At 40.2% G+C, this 27,874-nt stretch overlaps 1 protein-coding gene across 1 annotated transcript in view; it reads right to left on the bottom strand.

The window, feature by feature from the left end:
* LOC120065316 (peptidyl-prolyl cis-trans isomerase FKBP5-like) overlaps positions 1-26,669 on the bottom strand; it is a 31,384-nt gene extending 4,715 nt beyond the window's left edge. Inside the window, exons 1-9 of the mRNA XM_039016216.1 lie at positions 26,444-26,669; positions 21,280-21,412; positions 19,816-19,960; positions 9,981-10,123; positions 9,601-9,715; positions 9,196-9,352; positions 8,893-8,983; positions 8,520-8,603; positions 949-1,134 (exon numbers count right to left, since the gene is read on the bottom strand). Coding sequence (XP_038872144.1) covers positions 949-1,134; positions 8,520-8,603; positions 8,893-8,983; positions 9,196-9,352; positions 9,601-9,715; positions 9,981-10,123; positions 19,816-19,960; positions 21,280-21,384 — 1,026 coding nt within the window. The 5' untranslated portion in view covers positions 21,385-21,412; positions 26,444-26,669. The remainder of the gene's footprint in view (positions 1-948; positions 1,135-8,519; positions 8,604-8,892; positions 8,984-9,195; positions 9,353-9,600; positions 9,716-9,980; positions 10,124-19,815; positions 19,961-21,279; positions 21,413-26,443) is intronic.
* Positions 26,670-27,874: the final 1,205 nt, after the last annotated feature.

Below are 27,874 nucleotides of genomic sequence, written 5' to 3'. Positions count from 1 at the left end.
CCTGATTAGGTGGCGGATGGTCTCCTGAGGGATCTCCTCCCAGACCTGGACTAAAGCATCCGCCAACTCCTGGACAGTCTGTGGTGCAACGTGGTGTTGGTGGATGGAGCGAGACATGATGTCCCAGATGTGTCGGGCCCTCATACCACCCTCATGGAGTCTGTTTCTGACCGTTTGAGCAGACACATGCACATTTGTGGCCTGCTGGAGGTCATTTTGCAGGGCTCTGGCAGTGCTCCTCCTGCTCCTCCTTGCACAAAGGCGGAGGTAGCGGTCCTGTTGCTGGGTTGTTGCCCTCCTACGGCCTCCTCCACGTCTCCTGATGTACTGGCCTGTCTCCTGGTAGCGCCTCCATGCTCTGGACACTACGCTGACAGACACAGCAAACCTTCTTGCCACAGCTCGCATTGATGTGCCATCCTGGATGAGCTGCACTACCTGAGCCACTTGTGTGGGTTGTAGACTCCGTCTCATGCTACCACTAGAGTGAAAGCACCGCCAGCATTCAAAAGTGACCAAAACATCAGCCAGGAAGCATAGGAACTGAGAAGTGGTCTGTGGTCACCACCTGCAGAACCACTCCTTTATTGGGGGTGTCTTGCTAATTGCCTATAATTTCCACCTGTTGTCTATTCCATTTGCACAACAGCATGTGAAATTTATTGTCAATCAGTGTAAGTGGACAGTTTGATTTCACAGAAGTGTGATTGACTTGGAGTTACATTGTGTTGTTTAAGTGTTCCCTTTATTTTTTTGAGCAGTGTATATAAAATGTACATAGGTATACAACCCCACTGACCCAGAGCAAAGAGTTAAAGACACACACAACTGTATGCTATTCCATGCACAGGCGCTAGCTGCATGCTCTGTTCGGCTTCAGAATATGGTATACGTGTATATGTGTGTGGGGATCCCATGCGTGCAGCCAGGTATGCATTGAGATTGTACCTTGTTGCAGTTCTCCACAACCAGTGCATACTCTCTCAGCCTCAGGTAGCACATTGCCAGGTTGAGCTGGGCGACCAGTAGGAAGTCCTGGATCATCTGCTGCTGTTCCTTCCCTACACCAAACTCCATCTCGAGCAACGACACAATACGCTGGTATTGGACCACCGCCTGCAGGAAACACCCTGCCTAGAACCAGGGACAACACATGGAGTAGGTTTTGCAGGTCTCTCATGCAAAAAAGATTATAAGCAACATTTAATAGCGCAAAAGAAATGTGCAAAGCAGGCACGTACACAGATAGGGCTCTACCAATGCAGAGCACATGCCCCTTTGCCCTTCCAATCTCTAAAGTTCCCTTTTGTATTGGGTTATAAAAAAAGTATACAGTACCAGTCAAATGTTTGGACACACCTACTCATTCAAGGTTTTTCTTAATTTTTTACTATTTTCTACATTGTAGAATAACAGTGAAGACAACAAAACTATGACATAACACATATGGAATCATGTAGTAACCGAAAAAGTGTTTAAACAAATCAAAATATATTTGAGATTTGAGATTCTTCAAAGTAGCCACCCTTTGCCTTGATGACAGCTTTGCACAATCTTGGCATTCTCTCAGCCAGCCTCATGAGGTAGTCACCTGGACTGCATTTCAATCAACAGGTGTGCCTTGTTAAAAGTTAATTTGTGGAATTTCTTTCCTTCTTAATGCGTTTGAGCCAGTCTGTTGTGTTGTGACATATATGTATACATATCTTCTGTATACAGAAGATAACCCTATATGGTAAAATACCAAGTCCATTTTATGGCACGAACAGCTCAAAAAGCAAAGAGAAACGACAGTCCATCCTTACCTTATTACTTTAAAACATGAAGATCAGTCAATCCGGAAAATGTAAAAAACTTGAAAGTTCCTCAAATGCAAATTAATTACTTAAAAATCATACAATGTGATTTTCTGGATTTTTGTTTTAGATTCCGTCTCTCACCGTCGAAGTGTACCTATGATAAAAAATTACAGACCTCTACATGCTTTGTAAGTAGGAAAACCTGCAAAATCGGCAGTGTATCAAATACTTGTTCTCCCCAATGTATATAGTCATGACGTTGGCCTGATGGTGGGAGGTTTATGACCCCCATAAATACCTTTCCCCTTTTCTCTCTCCCTACTCTACAGAGTGACTCTTGGAATGTCCTTTGTTAACATAGAGAGAGTCTTATAACATCAAAAGGGTGGGGAAAGGAACCATATTTTGGTAATCCAACCAGCTGAAAATATGCGTTGGTACTTAAAGAATATGATGCCAGATCAGTTGTCATCTGAGACATTATTACTAATGATAGGATGACATAAACTGTATCTTGGAAAGTCTACACATTATAGTTATCAGATTCACATGGAATTGTTGTGCAATTTAAATGTTTAAATATGAAAAGATGAAATGTAATTTAGCTTCTTAATGAGAGAACGGTTTGTCATAGAGTAAACTCTGCCAACTCAGTGGCCCCGCCCATGTGAACAGACAGTGGTTGTAAACTATGAAACACGGTCCTCTCTCCCAATCCTATATAAGCCCCTTGACGAAAATGTAACTTCCTGTTCCAAGGACTTGTGGACTTGAGGTCCCCACGTTGAAAGGACAACCACCTACAGAACTAAGCCAACCTTAGAGAACCTAACGAAATTAGCGTTGAATTTCAATGTGAAGGTGACGACCTACACGCCGGAAGGATGAATTTTGACTATACCAGCCAGAATATAGCATGAGCATATTAGCATAGCAACTTGGTATGAATTTTGAACTCTTATTCACTAAAGAAGTGATACCTCCTAGCCGTCGCGTTAGCGCAGCAACTGTAGACGTGGGCTAGGAGAGGACGGACAGAGTATTTGTTCTACCACAAGACGACAGTACTACCAAGTATTCATTCTACCATCAGACATTCTTCAAAGGACAACCCAGCCTCCCATCTACGACCAACCGATCGAAGCGCAGCTCAGAGTAAATATTTATTGCATTTTCCTTTTTCAAATGGGCGGTAATTTAGAATGCATAAGATACTATATATACGATAGCATAGCTGCCTACGGCCCGATAGAGACATAGCATCTCCCTTTGTTCCTCAGTCTTCCCGTTCTTTCATTCAAAACCCCACCCCCTTTCTTTGTGTAACCAGCTGTCATATCTGTTCCGTCCGCTAGGGACGTTTTCCTTTATGACATAATTTGTAATCAATGTATGATACATTCTGTGTATATGTAATTCTATGTGATTATTTAGGTATTTAGTAAATAAATAATTAAACCAAATTGTGTATTGCTGATTCAACTTGTTATCCAGGGTTCGTGAAGATAACCAAGAATTTACAACTTTCAGATGAGACTAAACAAGGTGACGATTAAATATAGACTGCTATTGATGTAAAAGATTACTAGGTCTTTAAGAGTTTATTCGGAAGATAACAGCTCTATAAACATTATTTCGTGGTGCCCCGACTTTCTAGTTAATTACATTCACCTGATTGGCTGAATCAGGTAATATGAATTACATAGAAATTATTTTATAGAATAGCATGTCATATCACTTAATCCGGCATAGCCAAAGACACGACAATATATATATATATATATATATATATATATATATATATATATATATATATACACACACAGTGACTGTACAAAACATTATGAACACCTGCTCTTTCCATGACATAAACTGACAAGGTGAATCCAGGTGAAAGAAAGCAATGATCCCTTATTGATGTCACTTATTAAATCCACTTCACTAAGTGTAGATGAAGGGGAGGAGGCAGGTTAAAGAGGGATTTTTAAGCCAGTTGAGACATTTATTTTTTTATTTTTTTTATTTAACCTTTATTTAACTAGGTAAGTTAGTTAAGAAAAAACATATTTAAAATGACAGCCTACCCCAGCGACACTGGGCCAATTGTACACCACCCTATGAGACTCCTAATCACAGCTGGATGTGATGCAGTCTAGATTTGAATCAGGGACTGCAGTGATGCCTCGTGTATTGAGATGCAGTGCCTTAGACCGCAGCGCCACTCAGGAGCCATAAATGGAGTGTGTATGTGTGCCATTCAGAGGGTGAATACAAAAGATTGAAGTGCCTTTGAATGGGGTATGGTAGTAGGTGCCAGGCGCGCAGGTTTGTGTCAAGAACTGCAAAACTGCTGGGTTTTTCACGCTCAACAGTTTCCCGTGTGTATCAAGAACGGTCCACCACCCAAAGGACATCCAGCCAACTTGACACAACTGTGGGAAGCATTGGAGTCAACATGGGCCAGTAGCCCTGTGGAATGCTTTTAACACCTTGTAGAGTCCATGCCCAGATGCAACTCAACATTAAGAAGGTGTTTTTAATGTTTTGTACACTCATTATATATGGTCTCATTTGCATATTTTGTTACAATATTTCAGGAAAAAAATTATACAAAAAACGAACTGTTAACTGTATACAGTTTTGTCGTTGTTGTTCTGAACCCACCATCGTTAAATGTGTCATTTAAATAGCCATTAAGATGCGGCCATCTATTGTTTTTATGTAACTAAATAATCAAAGTCATAATTACTCAATGAGTCTGTGACCGCGGTTGCAGAATTTCTTTTTACGGGGGTTCCCTTTTTATAGTTTGAGCACCTGGGGTGGCAGGTAGCCTGGTGGTTAGAGCGTTGGGCCAGTAACCAAAAGGATTGAATCCCTGAGCTGACAAGGTAAAAATCTGTCGTTCTGCCCCTGAACAAGGCAGTTAACCCACTGTTCCTAGGCCGTCATTGTAAATGAGAATTTGTTCTTAACTGACTTGCCTAGTTAAATAAATAAAAACCTACCGACCAAAATGTTTTGTACACAACCCTTGTGAAAAGTACAACAAATACAGTAAGCATTATTACAATCTCTCAGTTTAGGTTAAGTTTAGGCATTAACTCATTTAAAGGTTAGAGTTAAGTTTAGGTATTAACTCCGAATGGTTAAGGTAAGGGTTAAGGTTTGGGATGGCTAAAAACAAAAATCTCAAAAACGACTTTTTATCACTCGATTTGAACTTGCATCCTTTGGAATCAGAGGCAGATGCTTATGCTCATCCATGTCCTAGCAAAACCCGAAACCTAGTTGAAGGTAACAGCGCTCACTGTTGCCCCAAGTGGCCGGTTTCCACGTCATCTCCGGATGTCCTCAGACATGGATGGACATTGAATACTGACTTGTATCACGGGTGACCTGGCTAAAATTAGGGATGCACGATATAAATCGGTGAACATATCGGAATTGGACGATATTAGCTAAAAATGCAAACATCGGTATCGGCCTGATGTCTAGTTTAACGCCAATGTGAAAAACCAATGTCAAAGCTGACGTGCATACCTATATAATGTAGATACATTTTGGCGGTAAAATTTGGCACTACACCTGCAACATAGCATTCCTAACCTAGCTCACAATGTCTGCTGTGTGGATCGAGCAGTCAAGTCGAGCAGTCATTTGAAAGAGTAAGAAAATTTCAGTGAGACAACTCAAAGGCGAAATCCATTAACACCAAGATAATGGAATTCATTGCCACTGTTCCACTCTGTCGTGGGTGATGTTGGCTTTCGTGACTGGTCGAGCACCGGTACACACTAACGTTACCAAGTGCACTATTGTTCAGATGTTGCCCTACCAGAGTTACACAGTAATAGCGTCACTGCTATTAGCTACACGACACGCCGTTTGGGTCTTTGCGCGTCAAAAGAAATACATGTCAAATAACAATATTTGACAATAACACTATTTGATGTGTTAAATAAGCTTTTAATTTGACACGTCAAATAACACAGTTCTATTATAGAATGTTGTGTGTTCTGAATTTGCACATGCAAGCCAAGCGCCACCACTACTATCAGTAGCTGTACAAAAAAATCTGCAAACACCGGCCACGAACGGCGTGTTTACAATACCGTATTGGTAATAAAGCATTATTTGTTTGACAGCCAATTCTGGGGTAGCTAGCTAGCTTTAGCTTGGTACCTAGCTAGCACCAATACAACCAGCCTGAAAACAATGACCAGTAGAAACTACTGGTCATTTTCACTATTCTTAGCAATGATTTGGGAATCCTTGTGTGTAAGTATTAGCTAGGTAGCCACTTGTTCTTCGCCTATTGAAATTGAACTTCAGTTCATGAAAATAAATAGCTAGCCAGCTACTTAACCCTGTTGTCCAAAGCTAACGTTATAAGCAGCCAGCTAGCTTCATCTGGCTAGCAAGGCTCGACCAGACCGGGTTATGTGTTGTGAAGCTAGCCACAATAAGGATTCGGCACAATAGTGGAATTTTCAGTTTGCCTTAAAAAAAAGTACCTCTTTGAAAGTGATGCAGAAGGTTACAATTGGTGGAATCATATTTAGACTAGATAATGTTAAACAAGGTTGGAATGTGAAGCAATGAAATGGGTTATCAGTCTACTCGGTGACACCCACAGAACACAACTGTGAAGAGTTTACACAAATATTAGCGTTATCGTGGGACTGTGACATCACCTCCCCAGTCAGCCTACTGTGTGTATTGACATTCATATTGCACTGTACAGCTTTACCTAAGGATTGGGGATCAATGAAATGGTTTAACAGTCTACTCAATACCCTATATATATTTTTTCCCAATGTCCTTGTAACGGTTCTCGTCCTCTTCCTCTGAGGAGTAGCAAGGATCGGACCAATACGCAGCGTGGTAAGTGTCCATTTTAATCTATTAAAACTGAACACTGAAAAAATACAAAATAACAAAGTGAATAATACCGAAAACCGAAACGGTCCTGAAATGTGAAAACAAACACTACAACAGGAAACAATCACCCACAACACACAATGAAAAACAGGCTACCTAAATATGGCTCCCAATCAGAGACAACGACTGACACCTGCCTCTGATTGAGAACCATATTAGGCCCAACACATTGAAATCTACCAACAGAACAAAACATAGAAAAACAACATAGAATGCCCACCCCAACTCATGCCCTGACCAAACTAAAATAAAGACATAAAAAAGGAACTAAGGTCAGAACGTGACAGTCCTCCTCAGAGTTATCAGACTCCAAAACATCAACACAGTATTGTTTTTCTTCGGGAATATTCCTCGGGAATATTTTGACAATAAATGTGGCTCAATTCACAGTTGTTTCAGAGTCCTACAATAAGGGCTATGATGCTAATGTTCTCTGGGTGTCACTGAGTAGACTGATACCCCATGTCATTGATCCACAATCCATAGGTAAGGCTGTACAGTGAAATAATATTCCCCCAATAATATTCCCCCTAAAGTGTAATACATCCAGTGTGATTTCAACCGATTTTTGTCAAATTAACAAATTATTGTCTTTTGTTGATTTTATATAACAACATTCCAACCTCGTTTAGCATGATCTATTAAATTATGGCATAATTCTACTATTTGTATGCATTTGCATCACTGTCAGTTACATTCTTTTATTTTGAAGGCTAACCGCAAAGTCCACTATTGTGGCTAATCCTTATTGTGGCTACCTTCACATAGATGGGTACGACCACCATTAATCAAATAAGAACTGTCTTATAAATTAGGATTATTTTAGATTATGACAACTAGCTATATAGTTAGTTAGCTAACTATAGCTAGTGAAACAGATGTTGTTTTGCTATGTTTTTTGGGAAGAACATTGTTTGCATCCATGAGCTAGCTAGCTTTCTTTATGACCAGCACTGTAGATGCGCGAGACAACTTTACCAGCATCATAGCATACCTATCGATGAATCGGTGTGACATTTAAATACGAGTGATAGTGTAATCAATGTGTAATTGATTACTACGTAAAAAAAACAATGAACGCGTTATATTATTATGTGACGTGCAGTCATATTCATGTCCTGATTGGTCAACAAGCTTTTTTGACACGTCAAATAACATGCAAAGAACCAAACGGCGTTCCATAGAAATCCTGGTTGAGAATGAAACGACTGAACAAATGAACAACGAAACATCAAAGCAAGTAAGTGAAAGAAATATGTTTTGATTATGTTTTACTGGTAAAGGGGACATACGTAAATGCCAAGAAAATAACGTTTTGGTCAGTGTGGTGTGTGTGTAACCTTTATTTAACTAGGCAAGTCAGTTAAGAAAAAAATTATTATTTACAATGACAGCCTACCCCGGCCAAACCCGGACGACGCTGGGCCAATTGTACACCGCCCTATGGGACTCCCAATCACGGCCGGATGTGATAACGCCTGGATTCAAACGAGGGACTGTAGTGATGCCTCTTGCACTGAGATGCAGTGCCTTAGACCGCTGCGTCCATGTGTGTGTGTTTTCACTATTTAACTGTACTAGAATGTTTAAAAGGCCGCTAAAATTTTAAATATTGGTTATCAGTATCGGTTTCTTTTGGCAAGGAAAATATCGGATATCGGTATCGGCCAAAAATGTCATATCGGTGCATCACTAGCTAAAATATTCATACACAGATGCATCCAATGGTCATTACATTTTGTCTATTGTCTGAAAAACAGAGATGGTGCACTATACCTTGAAATATTGGGTCCCTTTCTGTTTGGCTCTCGCAGACAAATCCAGTTTCTCCTTTAGATCCAATTCCCAGGATTCTTTGGCCTTGAAAAGAAAACATACTGTTATCAGTTTCAGAGAAGGCCTTGAAAAAACATACTGTTATCAGTTTCAGAGATGGAGATTTGAAGGTGACTTTCAATGAGATTATGCCTGTTTCTTCCCATTATTTTCTCCAGGGTCACTCTGCCGTCATGCAATATCTAACTGAGACCCTCATTGTCTAAACTCCACCAGCTCAAATAAAAGCAATCTGTTGGTATCTTCCAGGGACACTAATAGGATACTTGAACATGTTCTTTTTACCCTATCTAATCCAGCAAGTAGAACTCACCTTCTCAAAGTCATTTAGAGTCACTTCATACATCAGGTCTGAGTTTGGTCCAATCTTATGCTGTGCTCTACCATCTTTCCCAAAGCCATACCTACAAAAAACAAGAGCGAGAGTATTGTATGGCTCATTATTTCTGACACACACCTGTTCCATGAAAGGCGTACATTATTTCGAAACTTTTCTATAGAGATGCTTGTTCAAGGTTACAAATCATTGCTGATGATGACTGAGTATGCATATCTACTTTGTGTTGCAACAGGTCCACTTCAGCGACAGGGAGTAGAGTAGAGTAAAGGCCCTTACTTGGGTTTTAAGTAGAGCATGCAGCATTCTCCTTTCTGCATCTTCTCCATGGCCCTGTCTACACCCAGAGGAACACCCATGTCCTCTGACTCGCCCACAACGAAGTGCACGTTCCTGGAGTCAAACAGACGCTCTCCACAGCGACCCTCCAGGTGCACTGTGGAATACAGGAATGCAATTGAAAATATACCGATTTTTTTTAATGGAAAAAAATATTATTTTACTTCAGATAACAAACAATGTAGGTTTAAATGTTCACTGTTTTTTTGTGTTGTTTGAGACTGTACAAAAATCAATAAAATGTTGATCACAGTCAATGTGAGACAAAGCCTTTGTACCAAAATCAACTAAAACAGTTAATGAGATCACAATTAATGTAATGGAGAGAAGGCATGTCTGCCTCACCGTGGACAGTTGATCCATCATTGGGACTATTATAGCCCTCCCCTTTGACCTTTATCCTCCTCGTGATGCCGCCGTCGTCCGTCAGCACCTCCCCTTTGAAGCTCAGCAGCTCCACCTAAAGGAAGTGAAGAGACACGTAAGAACAGAAAAAACATCACATCACGTCCATTTGTTGGCATAGTTTACCACAACAGTAACCATAAAATTCCATAATGATGAGAATTATGACAGAGACAGTGTTATTTATGTGTTTTGTTCACAATGCCGAGAGAGAATCTAGGACAATCCACAGTCAGAATACAGTATAGGGGAAACTACTGTATGTGCAGATGAAGGCCCATATACCACCATCACATTGGAAACCACTCTGCTTTACCTACCTCAAACTGTAGCATGGCATTGGGAGGTATTTTGGGGGGGCATCCAGCTGAACCATAAGCATATTCTGGTTTGCAGAGGAGCATGCACACCTCTCCTCTCTGCATAGACGACACACCAATATCTAAGCCCTTAATCACCTGACCTGTGGAGTGATATATGAGAAGAGACATGATGAACAGATGTAGGCTACATATGCAGTGACATATAGGCGATACATACGGCAGGTGAATAAGATGTGTTACCACAACCCACCATCCACACTCCCTCCCCCAAACACACACAGATGTCAAACACATGCCACACTTTGAGATGTAAGTATGATGGTAGGGTAACAATTTATATTAAAGTCCCTTAATTAACCATTTTTAAGTTTGTATAGAGTTTACTTATCAAGTATTAATCATTATTCCTATATTTGTTCATATCAATAAGAAATCTCTAAATAGTAATTTACACATACATAAACACTATTTTAAATAATGTGTTAATGATTTATAAGAAAATGTGTAAGTTGTTTCATCATTGTATGTTCACAATTTGTAAATTATTAATAATGTATTACTGATGTACTTATAAACCAGTTCTAAAGGAGTTATTGTCAACTCATAAGATTATTTATAAGGCATTTGTTAATGGTTGATTATTTTTGGTATATTATTAGGATCCCTATTAGCTGTTGCAAAAGCAGCAGCTACTCTTCCTGGGGTCCACATAAAACATGAAACATGACATAATACAGAACATCAATAGACAACAACTCAAGGACAGAACTACATAAACAATTTTTTTTAACAAAAGGCACACGTAGCCTACATATCAATACATACACACAAACTATCTAGGTCAAAAATGAATGAATTGAATGCACCATTTACAGTGCATTCAGAAAGTATTCAGACCCCTTGACTTTTTCCACATTTTGTTACGTTACAGCCTCATTCTAAAATGGATTAAATCTATTTTTTTCCCCATAATGACAAAGCAAAAACAGATTTTTAGAAACGCTTGCATTATTAGAAATATAAACAGAAATAACTTATTTACACAAGTATTCAGAACCTTTGCTATGAGACTCGAAATTGGAGTCCACCTGTGGTAAATTCAATAGTTTGGACATGATTTGGTAAGGCACACATCTGTCTATATAAGGTCCCACAGTTGACACTGCATGTCAGAGCAAAAACCAAGCCATGAAGTCGAAGGAATTGTCCGTAGAGCGCCGAGACAGGATTGTGTCGAGGCACAGATCTGGGGAAGGGTACCAAAACATTTCTGTAGCATTGAAGGTCCCCAAGAACACAGTGGCCTCCATCATTATTAAATGGAAGAAGTTTGGAACCACCAAGACTGTGCTGCCATCCTGTTAGAAGGTAACATAGTACTTTATTATAGTGGTTAAGATGAACTTTCATTGTGTTCCATTGTGTTTATCGCCTCCTAGTGGAGCTTTCTGGTACTTAGAAAGACTGCACAGAAACAAAAAGCAGAGTAGAGTAGTCATTCTGCACGCAGAGAAGCAGCTAAAAACAACGCTATGGTGCAGTTCTTTCTGTGCAGCTATTCCTTGTCACGCTTCAGCCACTGAAAATATTTGTTTGTAAGTTCAATTCAAGCATATTGCTAGTAATGATAATATTGTTATTGATAGAATTGCTTACTTATCAATGTTAGTTGGTTGCATTTACTTCATGTATGCCAGTCAGCTGTATTAGTTTGCTCGTGCGTCATATAAACGAATTGTAAAACATACAATACTGTAGTTTTGTTACTGTTTCTAGTGTAATATGCTTTGTTATTGTAGAGAAGTGTTTGCACATCATTAGAGTAATGAAAAGAGTTGGCTAGTTGCTTCTCATACTGTAATTAGCTATCTAGTTTGGCATCATGCCAGATACATGGTTCATTGGCAATTGTTTTGTATTTATGCAACTTCAACTTGAAATGTAGTGTAACGACCCTGGGTTTATAAGTGCAGATATCGACTCTGCCGCTTGAGAATGCTTTTGCGGCACAGTGGATAGCGTGCTGGACTTTGGGCTAGAAGGTCGAGGGTTCGAGACCTGCTCCCTGCTTGTTTCATTACATTGGTGTCAGAAGTGATCGGACCTTGCATCCACGACAGTGCGTGTGCTTGGCCGGTGAGCGCGTTCCTATAAGACGTAGAGTCGCAAGCTAGCGCGAGGGCGCGCTCTTTGAAAGGAGGGAGTAGTGTAACAACCCTGGGTTTATAAGCGCGGATATCGACTCTGCCGCTTGAGAATGCTTTTGCGGCACAGTGGATAGCGTGCTGGACTTTGGGCTAGAAGGTCGAGGGTTCGAGACCTGCTCCCTACCTGTTTCATTACAGTATAATGTACAGTTACAGTATGTCAATGTGAATTGAATACTAGAGTATATTGTTTTCTGCATTTTGCAGTTTCACAACATAAATGTTTTCAATATATCCATTCAAGAAAAGTCACGCCTTGGGAGTTTTATTGAAGACTTAGTTGTTAGCTATCTGTCTAATTCTGCACGGGAACGCAATTCCAGGGCAGAATAAAGACTCTTCCTAAAGATGGCCGCCCTGCCAAACTGAGCAATCGTGGGAGAAGGGCCTTGGTCAGGGAGGTGACCAAGAACCAGATGGTCACTCTGACAGAGCTCCAGAGTTCCTCTGTGGAGATGGGAGAACGTTCCAGAAGGACAACCATGTCTGCAGCACTCCACCAATCAGGCCTTTATGGTAGAGTGGCCAGGGGGAAGCCACACCTCAGTAAAGGGCACATGACAGCCCTCTTGGCGTTTGCCAAAAGGCACCTAATGACTCTCAGACCATGAGAAATAAGATTCTCTGGTCTGATGATATCAAGATTGAACTCTTTGGCCTGAATGCCAAGCGTCACGTCTGGAGGAAACCTGGCACCATCCCTACGGTGAAGCATGGAGGTGGCAGCATCATGCTGTGGCGGAAGGTAGACAAGTGGTTAGAGCGTTGGACTAGTAACCGAAAGGTTGCAAGATCGAATCCCCAAGCTTTTGTTCTGCCCCTGAACAAGGCAGTTAACCCACTGTTCCTAGGCCGTCATTGAAAATAAGAATTTGTTCTTAACTGTCTTGCTTAGTTAAATAAAGGTAAAAAATAAATAATAATGCTGTGGGGATGTTTGGGGATATAGTCAGGATCGAGGGAATAATGAATGAAGCAAAGTACAGAGAGATCCTTGATCAAAACCTGCTCCAGAGCGCTCAGGACCTAAGACTGGGGCGAAGGTTCACTTTCCAATAGGACAACGACCCTAAGCACACAGCCAAGACAACGCAGGAGTGGCTTCGGAACAAGTCTCTGAATGTCCTTGAGTGGCACAGCCAGAGGCCGGACTTGAACCCGATCGAACATCTCTGGATAGACCTGAAAATAGCTGTGCAGCGACGCTCCCCATCCAACCTGACAGAGCTGCAGAGAAGAATGGGAGAAACTCCCCAAATACAGGTGTGCCAAGCTTGTAGCGTCAGTGCTTTAACAAAGTACTGAGTAAAGGGTCTGAGTAAATGTGATATTTCAGTTTAAAATGTTTAATACATTTGCAAAAATGTCTAAAAACCAGTTTTTGCTTTTGTGTGTAGGTTGAGGTTTGTTTTAATATAAATTTTAGTATAAGGCTGTAATGTAACAAAAGTCAAGGGTTCTGAACATTTTCCGAATGTACTGTAACTAACAACATTGCTAAAGCTTAGCTCTGGATAAGTAAACGGAAATATTTTTGTGGTCTCTGACACCCAAAGTCAGTATCTACTTGCTCTTTATCAATAAAATGTAAGTTTGTAATTTTTGTTTAATACCTCTTCCATGGAGGTTTTCGTATTGATCTAGAACAAGACAAAAACAGCAATGCCTTTCCTAAGGGCCTGAAGCATGCTCAGGACCACCACACCTGTATTTATTTGTTTTTACCATAAAGAGCTTACATTAAGGCCATTCTTCTGAAAAAGTGGTCAAAAAAAGATCCAAGTCCTTGATTTTTAATTTACTTCGAACTATAAGATTCTATCAGCAAAATGTATCGTTTTGAGATGATGACTATTTTTAAGTCCCAGATCTCAGAAATGTTTTGTGATGTCTCACCTGGATAGCTAGATGAGACAACCACATAGAGTAAAATATACGGGATATGAACATTCCATTCCAGCTAAACAATGGATGTATTACGTTTTGCAAAAACACATTTTAATTCACATCTAAAATCTATGAATAAAAAATCTGAGAACAGTAATATCTTACACAATCTAATCAAATTGTATTTGTCGCATGCGTCGAATACAAGTGTAGAATTGCTTAAGCCTTTCCCAACTATGCAGCTAAAAAGTAAGAAAATTTATAAATAAAAAAGGAAATAGTAACACAATAAAATAGCACAAAATAATACAATTTTAATATAATTTCTGATTTAAAAAAACAGATGTGTTGGATATAGTACCAGTCGGTATTAAATAGAACATTGCGGCCCCACCCGCCTGTGGGGGAAAACAACCCAAGGTACCTTGGTTATTAATTATAATTAGAAATTAAATTATCCCATTGGCTCACAGCAAAAACCTGACCTTTTTCAAACCAATTTTCTTCTTGTCTGCTTGCTTTAGTCAATTACAAAACTACATGTCTTACCTGTGATGAAATGTTTTCCACACGCATCGCTACGTGTAGCCTACTTGGACAACGGGTCCCCACAATTTCCCACTCTTCCACACCAAATAGCGTGAAGCCACAGTGCTCTTCTCGCAGGTTCGACTTCCCTACGTGGGAGCATTGCGAACCTCAAGTTGGGATTTCTGACCTGGTTACGTGTACATTGAACAACATAGCAGCCTTTCAGCATGTTTTGTTATTTCTGTATAACAAAAATCTACGACGAAGGTGGCTCTTTCGCAGTGGGGGTCAACGAGAAAGAATGCTTGTTTTCCCCAATTTGTGGGCATAGTCGAGGGGAATTCCTTATTATTACATGAATACCAAATGGGACTATAGTTCAAATGCTCTTCAAATGCAATCATTAACAATTAAGAAATGTCCCATTCATGACATATACATTTATAAATATGTACAGTGCCTTCAGAAAGTATTCACAGCCCCTTGAATTTTTCCACATTTTGTTGTGTTACAGCCTGAATTTAAAATATAATAAATGTAGTTTCTTTTTTGTCACAGTTAGAAAATGAAAAGCTGAAATGTCTTGAGTCAATAAGTATTCAACCCACTTTGTTATGGCAAGCCTAAATAAGTTAAGGAGTAGAAATTCACTTAACAAGACACATAATAAGTTGCATGGACTAGTGTTAAAACATGATTTTTGAATGACTTTCTCATCTCTGTACCCCACACATACAATTATCTGTAAGGTCCCTCAGTCGAACATTACATTTTAAACACAGATTCAACCACAAAGACCAGGGAGGTTTTCCAATGCCTCACAAAGAAGGGCACCTATTGGTAAATGGGTAAAATAAAAAAGTAGACATTGAATATCCCTTTGAGCAGGATTTTACCATGAGGCCAATGACGACTTTAAAACAGTTACATAATGTAATGGCTGTGATAGAACACTGAGGACGGGTCAACAACATTATAGTTACAACACAATACTAACCTAAATGACCGAATGAAAAAGGAAGCCTGTACAGAATACAAATATTTTCAAAACATGCATCCTGATTGCAAGAAGGCACAAAAGTAATATTGAAAAAATTACTGCGTACCACGCTCCATATTTTTAAGCATCTATGGCAAGATCTGCAAATGGTTGTCGAGCAATGTTCAACAAATGTATTTAATTTTTTTGCAAATTTTGCAAAATCCAGGTGAGGAAAGCTCTTAGAGACAAATCCAGAAAGACTCACAGTTGCAATCGATACCACAGGCGCTTCTACAACGTTTTGTCTCGGGTGAGAATACATATGTAAATTCGTTTTTTTTCTTCTGTATTTCATTTTCAATAAATTTGCAAAAATGTTTTTTTTTAAACACGTTTTCACTTTGTCATTCTGGGATGTTGTGTGTAGATGGGTTTTGAATTCAGGCTGTAACACAACACAATGTGGAATAAGTCAAGGAGTATGCATACTTTCTGAATGCACTGTATATAAATGGGGAGACAAACCATCAAATCAAATTTTATTGGTCACATACACAGATGTTATTGCGAGTGTAGCGAAATGTTTGTGTTTCTAGTCCTGACAGTGCAGTAATACCTAACAAGTAATCTAACAATTCCACAGCTACCTAATACACACAAATCTAAGTAAAGGGGTGGAATAAGAATATATACATATAAATATATGGATGAGCGATGACTGAGCGGCATAGGCAAGATGCAATAGATGGTATAAACATACAGTGTATATACATATGGGATGAGTAATGCTAGATATGTTAACATTATTAAAGTGACTAGTGATCTATTTATTAGAGTGGCCAATGATTTCAAGTCTGTATGTAGGCAGCAGCCTCTCTGTGTTAGTGACGGCTGTTTAACAGTCTGATGGCCTTGAGATAGAAGCTGTTTTTCAATCTCTCGGGCCCAGCTTTGATGCACCTGTACTGGCCTCACCTTCTGGATGGTAAGCGGGGTGAACAGGCAGTGGCTCGGGTGGTTGTTGTCCTTGATGATCTTTTTGGCCTTCTTGTGACAACGGGTGCTGTAGGTGTCCTGGAGGGCAGGTAGTTTGCCCCCGGGGATGCGTTGTTGCCGTACCAGGCGGTGATACAGCCCGACAGGATGCTCTCAATTGTGCATCTGTAAAAGTTTGAGGGTGACAAGCCAAATTTCTTCAGCCTCCTGTGGTTAAAGAGGCGCTGTTGCGCCTTCTTCACCACACTGTCTGTGTGGGTGGACCATTTCAGTTTGTCAGTGATGTGTACGCTGAGGAACTTAACTTTCCATCCTCTCCACTGCTCTCCCGTCGATGTGGATTGGGGGGTGCTCCCTCTGCTGTTTCCTGAAGTCCACGATCATCTCCTTTGTTTTGTTGACGTTGAGTGAGAGGTTGTTTAGCTGACACCATAATCCGAGTGCCCTCACCTCCTCCCTATAGGCTGTCTCGTTGTTGGTGATCAAGCCTACTACTGTTGTTTCATCTGCAAACTTGATGATTGAGTTGGAGGCATGCATGACCATGCAGTCATGGGTGAACAGGGAGTACAGGAGGGGGCTGAGCACGCACCATTGTGGGGCCCTAGTGTTGAGGATCAGCGAAGTGGGGGTGGCCCGTCAGGAAGTCCAGGATCCAATTGCACAAGGCGGCGTTGAGACCCAGGGCCTCAAGCTTAATGATGAGCTTGGAGGGTACTATGGTGTTGAATGCTGAGCTGTAGTCAATGAACAGCATTCTTACATAGGTATTCCTCTTGTCCAGATGGGATAGCAGTGTGCAGTGTGATGGCAGTGTGACTGCAGTGTGCAGTGTGCAGTGTGATGGCGATTGCATCGTCTGTGGACCTATTGGGGTGGGTGCAAATTGAAGTTGGTCTAGGGTGGCAGGTAAGGTGTAGGTGATATGATCCTGGACTAGCCTCTCAAAGCACTTCATGATGAGTGCTACGGGGCGATAGTCATTTAGATCAGTTTACCTTTGCCTTCTTGGGTACAGAAACAATGGTGGCCATCTTGAAGCATGTGGGGACAGCAGACTGGGATAGGGAGAAATTGAATATGCCCTTAAACACACCAGCCAGCTGGTCTGCGCATGCTCTGAGGACCCGGCTAGGGATGCCGTCTGGGCCGGCAGCCTTGCGAGGGTTAACAGGTTTTAAATGTCTTACTCACATCGGCCACGGAGAAGGAGAGGGAGAGGCCGCAGTTGCGGGCCATGTCGGTTGCACTGTATTATCCTCAAAGTAGGTAAAGAAGGTGTTTAGTTTGTCTGGAAGCAAGACGTCAGTGTCCGTGACGTGGCTGGTTTTTCCTTTTTGTAGTCCGTGATTGCCTGTAGACCCTGCCACATACGTCGTGTCTGAGCCGTTGAATTGCGACTCCACTTTGTCTCTATACCGACATTTCGCTTCTTTGATTTCCTTGCGGAGGGAATAACTACACTGTTTTTATTCGGCCATATTCCCAGTCATCTTTCCATGGTTAAATGCGGTGGTTCACGCTTTCAGTTTTGTGCAAGTGCCGCCATCTATCCACATCTCCAATGCACTTCCTTATAAATTCACTCACCGAATCAGCATACAAATCAATATTATTCTCTGAGGCTATCCGGATCATGTCCCAGTCCACGTGATCAAAACAATCTTGAAGTGTGCATTCCGATTGGTCAGACCAGCATTGAAAAGTTATTGTCACAGGTACATCCTGTTTGAATTTCTGCCTATAGACAGGAGAAGTAAAATGGAGTCGTGGTCAGATTTGCCGAAAGGAGGGCGGGGGAGAGACTTGTATGCATCGCAGAAGTTAGAGTAACAGTGATCCAGTATATTGCCCGCACAAGTGCTACAGTCAATATGCTGTTAGAATTTAGGTAGCCTTGTTCTCAAATTTGCTTTGTTAAAATCCCCAGCTACAATAAATGCAGCCTCAGGATATATGGTTTCCAGTAAAGTTCCTTGAGGGTCGTCGTGGTATCGGCTTAAGGGGGGGATATACACGGTGTGACAATAACCAACAAGAGTTATTCTAGGTCAGGTGAACAAAAGGACTTGTATGTTTTTAAGATTATACCATGATTTGTTAATCATGAAGCATACACCCCCGCCCTTCTTCCCAGAGAGATGTTTATTTCTGTTGGCGCCGACACAAAGAATTCCGGTGGCTGTTCCGACTCCGACAACATATCCCGAGAAAGCCATGTTTCCGTGAAACAGAGTATGTTACAATCCCCGATGTCTCTCTGGAAAGCAACCCTTGCCCTAATTTAGTCTACCTTGTTATATACTCAGAAGCGGTGGGTGGTGTCCACGCCTCTGAAGTCTGACCAGAAGGCCGCTCCATCTACCTCTTCTGCGGCGATGTTGTTTTGGGTCGGCCTCTGGAATCAGATCAAATGTCCTGGGTGGTGGTGCGAAAAAAGGATCCGCTTCATGAAAGTCGTATTCCTGGTCGTAATGTTGGTAAGTTGTTGTCAATCTGATATCCAATATTTCTTCCCGGCTGTATGTAATAAGATTTTATGGGCTAACAATGTAAGAAATAATAAATTAAAAAAACGAAATACTGCATAGTTTCCTAAGGACTAGAAGTGAGGCGACCCTCTGTCGGCACCATCTTGTCTTTAAAAAACATTAATCAATCATTAATAAATTCCTTATAAATAGTCTTGTGAGTTAGAGATTAGATTTTTTTCATTTTAGTAATTTAGCAGACGCTCTTATCCAGAGCGACTTACAGTAGAGTGCATCATTTTTTATTTTATTTTTTACAGGGCCCCCGTGGGAATCAAGCCCAAAAACCTTGGCGTAGCAAGCGCCATGCTCAACCAACTGAGCCACAATAACGCCTTTATAACTGGTTTATAAGTACATTAGTAGTACATTATTGATCATGAACAAATTGTGAACATGCTGTGATCAAACACCTTATTCATTATCTTATTAAAATTTAATAAATAATTAAAAATAGTGTTTATAAATGCGTAAATGACTATTTAGAGATTGCATATTGACATTTACAAATGTAGGAACAATGATTAATAAATGGCAAATAAACACTTTGCAAACTGTTTATAAATGGTTTATTAAGGGACCTTAATATAAAGTATTACCTGATGTAAAAGCTATGTACATCTGTAGATCCTGATAACGGTCATCTTCAGCTAAAAGGTACTGAGATGTACAGAAACAAGAGGCAGACTCGAACATACCTTTTCCCAGATTGAAGATGAAGGGTTTCTTGCGGTCCATACTGGAGTCAAACTTCTTCCCATTGAGTAGTTTGCCAGTGTAGTGCACTGCTACCTTGTCCCCGATCATGGGTCTGTCCCCATCCTCTCCCTGTTTTTTCACCACCTGTACAAAGAACAGATGTCAGCCCTAAGATCAGCTCAGCATGCTAGTTAGTACTTGTTTTCTATAGCTAGACAGTAGCTAGGTTTACATCCAATTGGCGAAAGATTTTCATGCATATATTCTAGAATCCGCATAAAGAAAATATGTGCATTTTCTCACGTGGTGTGTTTCCACCAATTGGATTTGTTGCGGATAAAAATCACTGTGTGATGTCATTTTGAGGACACTACGTCATTTTGCATAAGTTTTCATGTACCGAATACAAATCTAAAGTTCAATGTGTTTCCATATCATTTTCAACTCTACCGATAGTTTTGTCATAAAAATTGTTGCGTTAAATAGCAAATATGCCTAATGTTGCTCTGGTCTTGGCACATGCTCTCTAGCCAACAGAGCGGGTAGGCTGCATGATGAGATTATTATGGATAAGAGCAAGAATATTTTTATTTGTCAAATTGTGACGGCCCTGAATTTTTCTGAACCGTCTCAGTGCTTCTCCTTCCAATAGGGCAGTCAAGCATCGATCATCATGTCACCAGAATAAGACCCTTGATATTTATTGGAATGGAGCATCAAGATCACTGTGCACTTTCACCACACTGAAGTTCATCATAACTTATTTTATCTGTAGCCTAATAAACTGCAAGGTGTCCCGAGTTGTAGTGGGAGGACCACACACCATAGCATCGCGTGACTCCAAGTTTACTTCCATATGATTGTTATTATATCAATATTTGTGCATAAAAGCGTTCCCACCACCATTTCTCGCATAACTGATTTTACAGACACAAAATGATCACACAATGTCAAATTAACAAATTATCTGTTGGCATTCATAAAATTGTACCGAAACGTCCTGTTTCCATCACAGCTGTAGTGATTGTTTTTTATACGATATGACTTTATTTCATGTACCCCTACTAGTATTTTTAACCCTAACAGTTATGCATTTGTTGCCGTGCTCTGTTCTTCCTGCCACATTTAGAGGTAACTCCTGGACAGGAGGATGTGCTCAAAACAAAGGAACACTTGAGTGGTGGCAGAATCATGAAAGAAGAGTATCTCTGAAGTCTCTCTGAATAACATGCCAAAGGGAACACATTGTGTGTGTGCTTCAGGCCTGGCTTAAAAGAGGATGTCAACAGTAGAACACATCCTAACACTGAATAGATCCCCTTTCATAACCAACAACGCATGTTTATGGAATGATAAGCAACGCAGAGTATGAAAAGTAGAGCTGAATCCTAATAATAATTTGAATTTATGTCAAATCAGAGTTGGTCCTTTACAGAGGATGGTGGGATGAGGTTAAAGCCTACCTTGCGAACTCCCTCGTCTTTGTTAGGAGTGACGTCAATGCCCTTAACGGCAAAGACCACAGCAGGAGACTGGTCATCCATGGACTGGTCCTTGTCTGTGGTCATATCTGCACCTGGGAATGCCACTCTAACCCTGCACAAAAGAGTCACACACACAAACATTGTTATAACTGGGATACGCACCAATGTAATAACACACTCGCAAAACCCCACCAACACACAAAGCCACCAGTAGAAAGGCCTTTCAGAACCACTTGAATCTCACTTTAACTGTAATCAATGATATTCATATGACCTTTAGGTAGGTACATTGTTAACTATATTATACAGTATCTCTGACATCATGTGAGCCAGGGAATGGCGCTTCTAACATCTCAACTGTGTTTCTTCTTCATTCTGATAAAATGCATGAGCTGACGCACACCCAAAAATGTATATAAAGGTGCTGACTAACGAAAAATAAACTCTGCGCCATCCCTCTTTGTGAGGCATGCAGCACAGTACGTTCTTGGTAGACGTTCTTGGTAGACTGTTGTCATTGAAGAGCCAAACATGTTTTCTGATGATGAGCTATAGAAAGTGCCTCAATGGCTGCCTTATCTCCCAGCCCACAGTACATCGTGTTAACTCATGGTACATCGTGTTAACTTGCTGCAGTCATACCATCACACTAATGTCAAGACACCAGAAAACGTATACATGTAGCATCTTAATTTGAGTCAGTTTACTACATCAGGGAAATAATCCGGCAGCAACAGGAAATGCAAAATTATTATGTGGATTATAATTAATTGTAGGGGATTATACCTTTTTTCATAAGGGAAAATCAAGTCTGAAATTTCAAAGTGGAAATTACAAACTCCAGATGCCTTTTTAAACCTCAAATACACTACAAGTTAAAAATCCTGCATTGCAGGAAAGTTCTCCTGCAACAAGGTGATCAAATTAAGATCTTACATCTGTAGGTCTTCATGTACAGTATCTATGCTGTTTCATTGCAGTATACTATGCCCACATTCACTATTGACCGTGCCAAAATGTTAAATTCAATCAAAACTGCAATGTGGTAAGCGATTTACACAGTAGCTCTTTTTCTTCCATGGCCAAATAAAATTATTGTTGTTCCTACTTCATTCTGAAAACTGGCCCCTGATGGATGAAATATGAGAGATGATGGTGCAACAGTGCAGTCAATGTTTGTGATGCTGCACAGTGCGTTCTTGGGACACCGTTGAAGAGCCAAAAGAGCTTTCTGATGATGAGCTAACATAATATTATCCTGATGTCTTTCAATGGGAGCCTTCATGAGTTGTATCTCTCAAACCACAATGCATCATGTTAACTCATGGAATGTGTTGCTGTCATACCATAATACTAGCATCAACTGTGCAGTGCACATAGTTTAGAACTAACTGTAAAAACTCCTCACATTAATTTAATGAAAATTCCACACACAAAAAAAGACAGGGGGCTGCAGGTGGGTGTGCTACGCTAGTGCCTGTTGCATCTTTAGAGATAAGATACAACTTAATTTTCCCCTCAGGGCAATAAGATTAGGGCCTGGTCCCCTACCTTAGGACATAAGAAAATTAGGTAGACGCAATCAGGGTTAAAGTCATCGTCATTCATCTTAACTCCAGATTTGAGTTCAGTCCACCATGACGCTATGTGACTACCTAAAGAACGCTATGGTATTAAAATGCTGCTTTGCTGTCATATTTGCCAAGTTAACGTGTACTATGTCAATGTTGATTTTGGAATGTCTATATCTATTTATAGCTTTAGTTTGCCCGTGAACTAGGGCTGGGCGATATGATGATACAGTGGGGAGAACAAGTATTTGATACACTGCCGATTTTGCAGGTTTTCCTAAACAAAAAACAAACAAACACAAACAAACAAACAAATAAAAAAATTGTCCGATTAATCGGTATCGGCTTTTTTGGTCCTCCAATAATCGGTATCGGCGTTGAAAAATCATAATCGGTCGACCTCTAATCTGTACTGTCTCCGCCTTCTAGATGGTAGCGGGGTAAACAGGCCATGGCTCAGGTGGAGAGTACCTATTGGTATACTGGTGCATATTGTACAGAGAGCGCGCACACACACAGGAGGCTGGTGGGAGGAGCTAAAGGAGGACGGGCTCATTGTAATGTCTGGAATGGAATTCATGGAATGGTATCAAACATATGGAAACCACATTTGACTACGTTCCATTTATTCCATTTCAGACATTACAATGAGCCCATCCTCCTATAGCTTCTTCCACCTGCCTCCACTGACACGCACTCTCGCTCTCATACTCACACACACATTTGATGCTTAATTTAGATCTGTAAGAATCTCACATTTTTCCCACATACAGTATGTCAGAATGATATAAGGAGCCTGTGATCACTTGCCATTGTTAACGTAAACAACAATAACCATAGTAATAAATCTTCAAATTATTATTATTTTCTGTGACTCTGCCTTTCCTCATATGGATATCACTTCTAAGAAATGTTGGAACGGAACATCATGTTCTGGGAGCTGTAAATGTGTAGTTTCCACATTGACAGAGCCAAATGCATAAACATACACACAACTAACATGTAAGAACAATTAGTTGATTTAATGATCTAGTAATATAATTATGAAATAAACCTGTCTAATAGTCTGTCTGACTATGTCCACCTCTGTCTGTCTGCCTCTGTCGATCTCTGTTTGTGTCCACCTGCGCAGTAGTGTGTGTTTCCATCTGTGTGGGTATGTCTGTCTATGTGTCTGTGCAGTTTGTTTGTTTGTTTGTTTGTGTGTGTGTGTTTGGTTTTACTATCCTTGTGGGAACCAGAAATTAGTAAAACAAGGAAAATTCCGATGTGTGGGAATATTTCCCCAGTACCCACAAGGAAAAAGGCTATTTTAGGTTTAGGGGTTAGGTTTAGAGTTACAATTCAGGTTAGTGTTAGAGGTTAGGTTCAGGGTTAGGGGTTAAGGTCAGGTTTAAGGGTGTGTGGGGGGGGGGGGGGGAACACTATGTCTCTTCCGTTCCAAATTCCTGGCACAATCTGATGGTGTTCACCAATCTGAAACCCACTCAGTCACAGCACAGCATCAGCTTCGGGTGGCGATATCCAAATAGTCTCTATTTGTGTTGCGGGGAGCCTAACACACATTCCATCTTCTTTTAATGGGGGAAATGCAGGGATTGACGCAGATGTACTAAAAAATATATATTATTTGAATTGCTGAAATGTCAAATCTGAGTTTGGAGGGTGTTAAAATGTTTGGTAACAGGCTACGGAACATTAATAGCGGGATGTATAATGTAACTGTTATTAATTATGTACCACAGTATTTAATCCAAACATCATTCATTCAGAATCCTTGTGAATTTGTCTTTAAATTCATATTTATGATGAAGAAATATAAACCATCTCGGTATGTTATTATCAATATAAGTTACAGCTGTGTTACAGCCGGTAGTGCGTTAGTTCGTCTCGTAGCCATTGCCTGCAGTCAAATGACCTAGTGGCCTCATGGGTGGAATGTTATTTTTTTCATAATTAACTATTTTTTTCTTTTTTTATCCAGTGTTTCTATGTCAAACAATGTTGTTATATTTCTGTCTTCTGTGATGTATATAAAGTGTAATATTGGGATGCAAACTCAAAATGTAATACATTTCAACTCTGACATGGTACATGTCTTCTTTTTTAAGCCCATAACCATCTGTGAGGTGTATACTTTTGTTTCAAAGTAGATTTGTTTAAGACTATCAAGAAACACTCTGTGTGACCCCGATTTAGCACACTGCAGTAAAAGGTTATTCAGAGAGAGAGTGGAACAGAGACCCTGTGGATAAATGCACGGACGGAACACAACAAAGCAGAGAACATTCAGTCCTGAGAGCTCCAGCAGCACAGTCACTACACAGATGCATACTGTGCCTCCAAGCTCTCTATCACAAGTCAATGCTACACACTAATCCACATATAAACATGCAGTAAACCATTGTGTGGCCAAGCAGACCTTGGGAGGAAACCTTGGTCTGATAATAGAGGGTACAGTATGTACACCTAATCCCCCACACATAACAAGCCTTGAACGTGTGCTGCAATAAATGCTTTGGTTGCTTTCAACCTGCAACCTGAAATTTAATCCAGCAATCGCAATGCAAAGGAAATTACAGATGAACATATTTTTAACAGTGTCCTAGTTTTCTATCTGTTCTGCCCAGTCTTCTAGTCAGTAATTAGACTGAAACAATGATTGGATAAAATCACTGTTTTTAACAATAGTCACACTTATTATACTATGCTTCACTGCATAAACAACAGTTCTGGAGAAACATGTTGAATAAATGTAAACATCTAGCATACAAAATCTGCTATATTGCTATTTCTTAAACTATCTGAATTAAGCCTGTATTAAGACATAGGGCTACATATTCATTTTAGGTAAATTATAGATTTTCCTTGAATTAAATAGAAATTGTAATTGTGAGTGAGACATTAAATATATTATTCTCTCTCGCTGTGTGTGTGTGTGTGTGTGTGTGTGTGTGTGTGTGTGTGTGTGTGTGTGTGTGTGTGTGTGTGTGTGTGTGTGTGTGTGTGTGTGTGTCTGTCTGTGTCTGTGTGTGTGTGTGTGTGTGTGTGTGTGTGTGTGTGTGTGTGTGTGTGTGTGTGTGTGTGTGTGTGTGTGTGTGTGTGTGTGTGAAGAGAGTATGAGAAAGAAAGAAAAATCATAAAAATAGTAAATCGGTTGTAGTAGCATTGAATTACAGCCTTCAATGGATGTAAATTCATCTCACTCGCATTAAAAACATTGACACGTGATAAATGAAGGAATAGAACATGAGATCTAGCCTACATGTATCTGGAAAAGAACCATAGAGCAGAACTTAATAGCACTGAACACTGATTCTACACATTAGCCAAATTACCGGAAGCATACGTTTTAAAAACTGGACTTATTAAAAACATATAGCTTATGATCTACTTTTTCATCTTATTCTGAGGCTACAATTGTATATACAACACTAGGCTACAATTGTATACAATGTAACTCAATACTCATTGGTCTCGCTAGATGAAACATGCCCAATAAAGCCTTTCAGAAGACAGCAAACCAGTTATCCTATGTCCATACAAGACTAAGAAATAAAGCTGTAACTTACCTATTTATCTTTTCTCTTTTCTCTATTGATTGCTCGTGTGCTGCTTTCGTGCTAACTTCAGCCGGTATATCACCGCTAGCTCTGCAACGCAAGTAAGCACGCTATGCTGCTGATTTCAAACCCACCCTCTCATAACAAAACAGGGTACTGAATGTTCTGCCGGCAGTTTTTTACACTCAAAACCCCCGACATTAGTGAAGATCAAAACGCGAGTGTGAGCCCTAAGGAGAGGAGAATTGAAATTACACTAGGAAGAAGGCGGGGGGAACTGCGAGGGGGCGGGCGGTTTAGTGTAAAAAATACGAACAGGTCTTGGAAAGTAGCCACAAAGTAACACAATGTTCCGGCTGTACTGTAGCTGCGCTCTGATGAGGACACACTGTTCTAGCAGACACCCTGACCCTGTAACCCGTTCTGTTCCGAGCGCCGCCGCAGCTCGCGCAGCGCAATTACCAGGAACAGCCTGTACAGCAGTGTACTCACTCTGTCCTCGAGAACAGCTCAGCTCCAATAAACGGAACAGTAAGTACACAGTTGAACTTTGCGTTTCAGAAGTGTTCAATGCTTTACTGGAGGACAGATAGTTAAGCTACGTCATATTTAATGGAATAATTTATCAAGTAACATACTGGCTGCCTAGGTTAATAATGAGATGTGGAATTAAATGTCATTCAATTTGCTATGTTGGCTAAATTAAATCATTTTGGGGGGTGAATAATATTTAAATAGTAATTTTCACATCTTGATCATCATAACAACAAGCAGGCTATTTGGAGCATTGATTGTCAGCCACAATTAATTAGATTAATCAAGCACGAGACATTTATTATAAGATTTGACAGATTGAAAATGTATTTGGGGGGGTTTCTTTTTAGACTAATTTCTTTTTTCTTTTTTTTTACAAAGCAGAATCCAGTCATATTTAGGCCTCATAATCAAGGGCCTTTGTGTAGACCATGTTTTGGACTAATAACAATCAAATGTACCAAAATATGAATAATATATAACATTTCTAGTTAGTTTACCTCAGTGCTCCAATCATATAGTCCTATTTTTGTTTCATAAACCAAGATTGGCAGTTTTACCAAGTGTGGTGTAGCCTAATGCACAATATGTTATAGGCCCTAGGCTAAAAACTAGGCCTTTATGCTAGTGTATGTTGTTGATGTTTTTCTTATATTTCAAGGATACACATTGACGCTATCAAATCAGGCTCAATAGCTCTCTCAGGGACATGATGTATGTTACTTAAGCTTTCAGGTCACAACATACCACCAATCCTATAGGTTGTCATCGGTAAGGATTACGTGTAGTATAAGCCTACTGTAATAGCCTGTGAAATGGATACAATTACACATTGTAAAACATGCATACTACATGCAATGCATTAAATGCTTGTAATGGGCATTTTATTTTTCAAATTAACTATCA

The sequence above is a fragment of the Salvelinus namaycush genome, chromosome 20 (assembly GCF_016432855.1).
Source record: "Salvelinus namaycush isolate Seneca chromosome 20, SaNama_1.0, whole genome shotgun sequence".
Lineage (NCBI taxonomy): Eukaryota > Metazoa > Chordata > Actinopteri > Salmoniformes > Salmonidae > Salvelinus > Salvelinus namaycush.
Note: the sequence above shows the minus strand (reverse complement) of the source record. Positions and strands in the feature narration are given on the sequence as shown.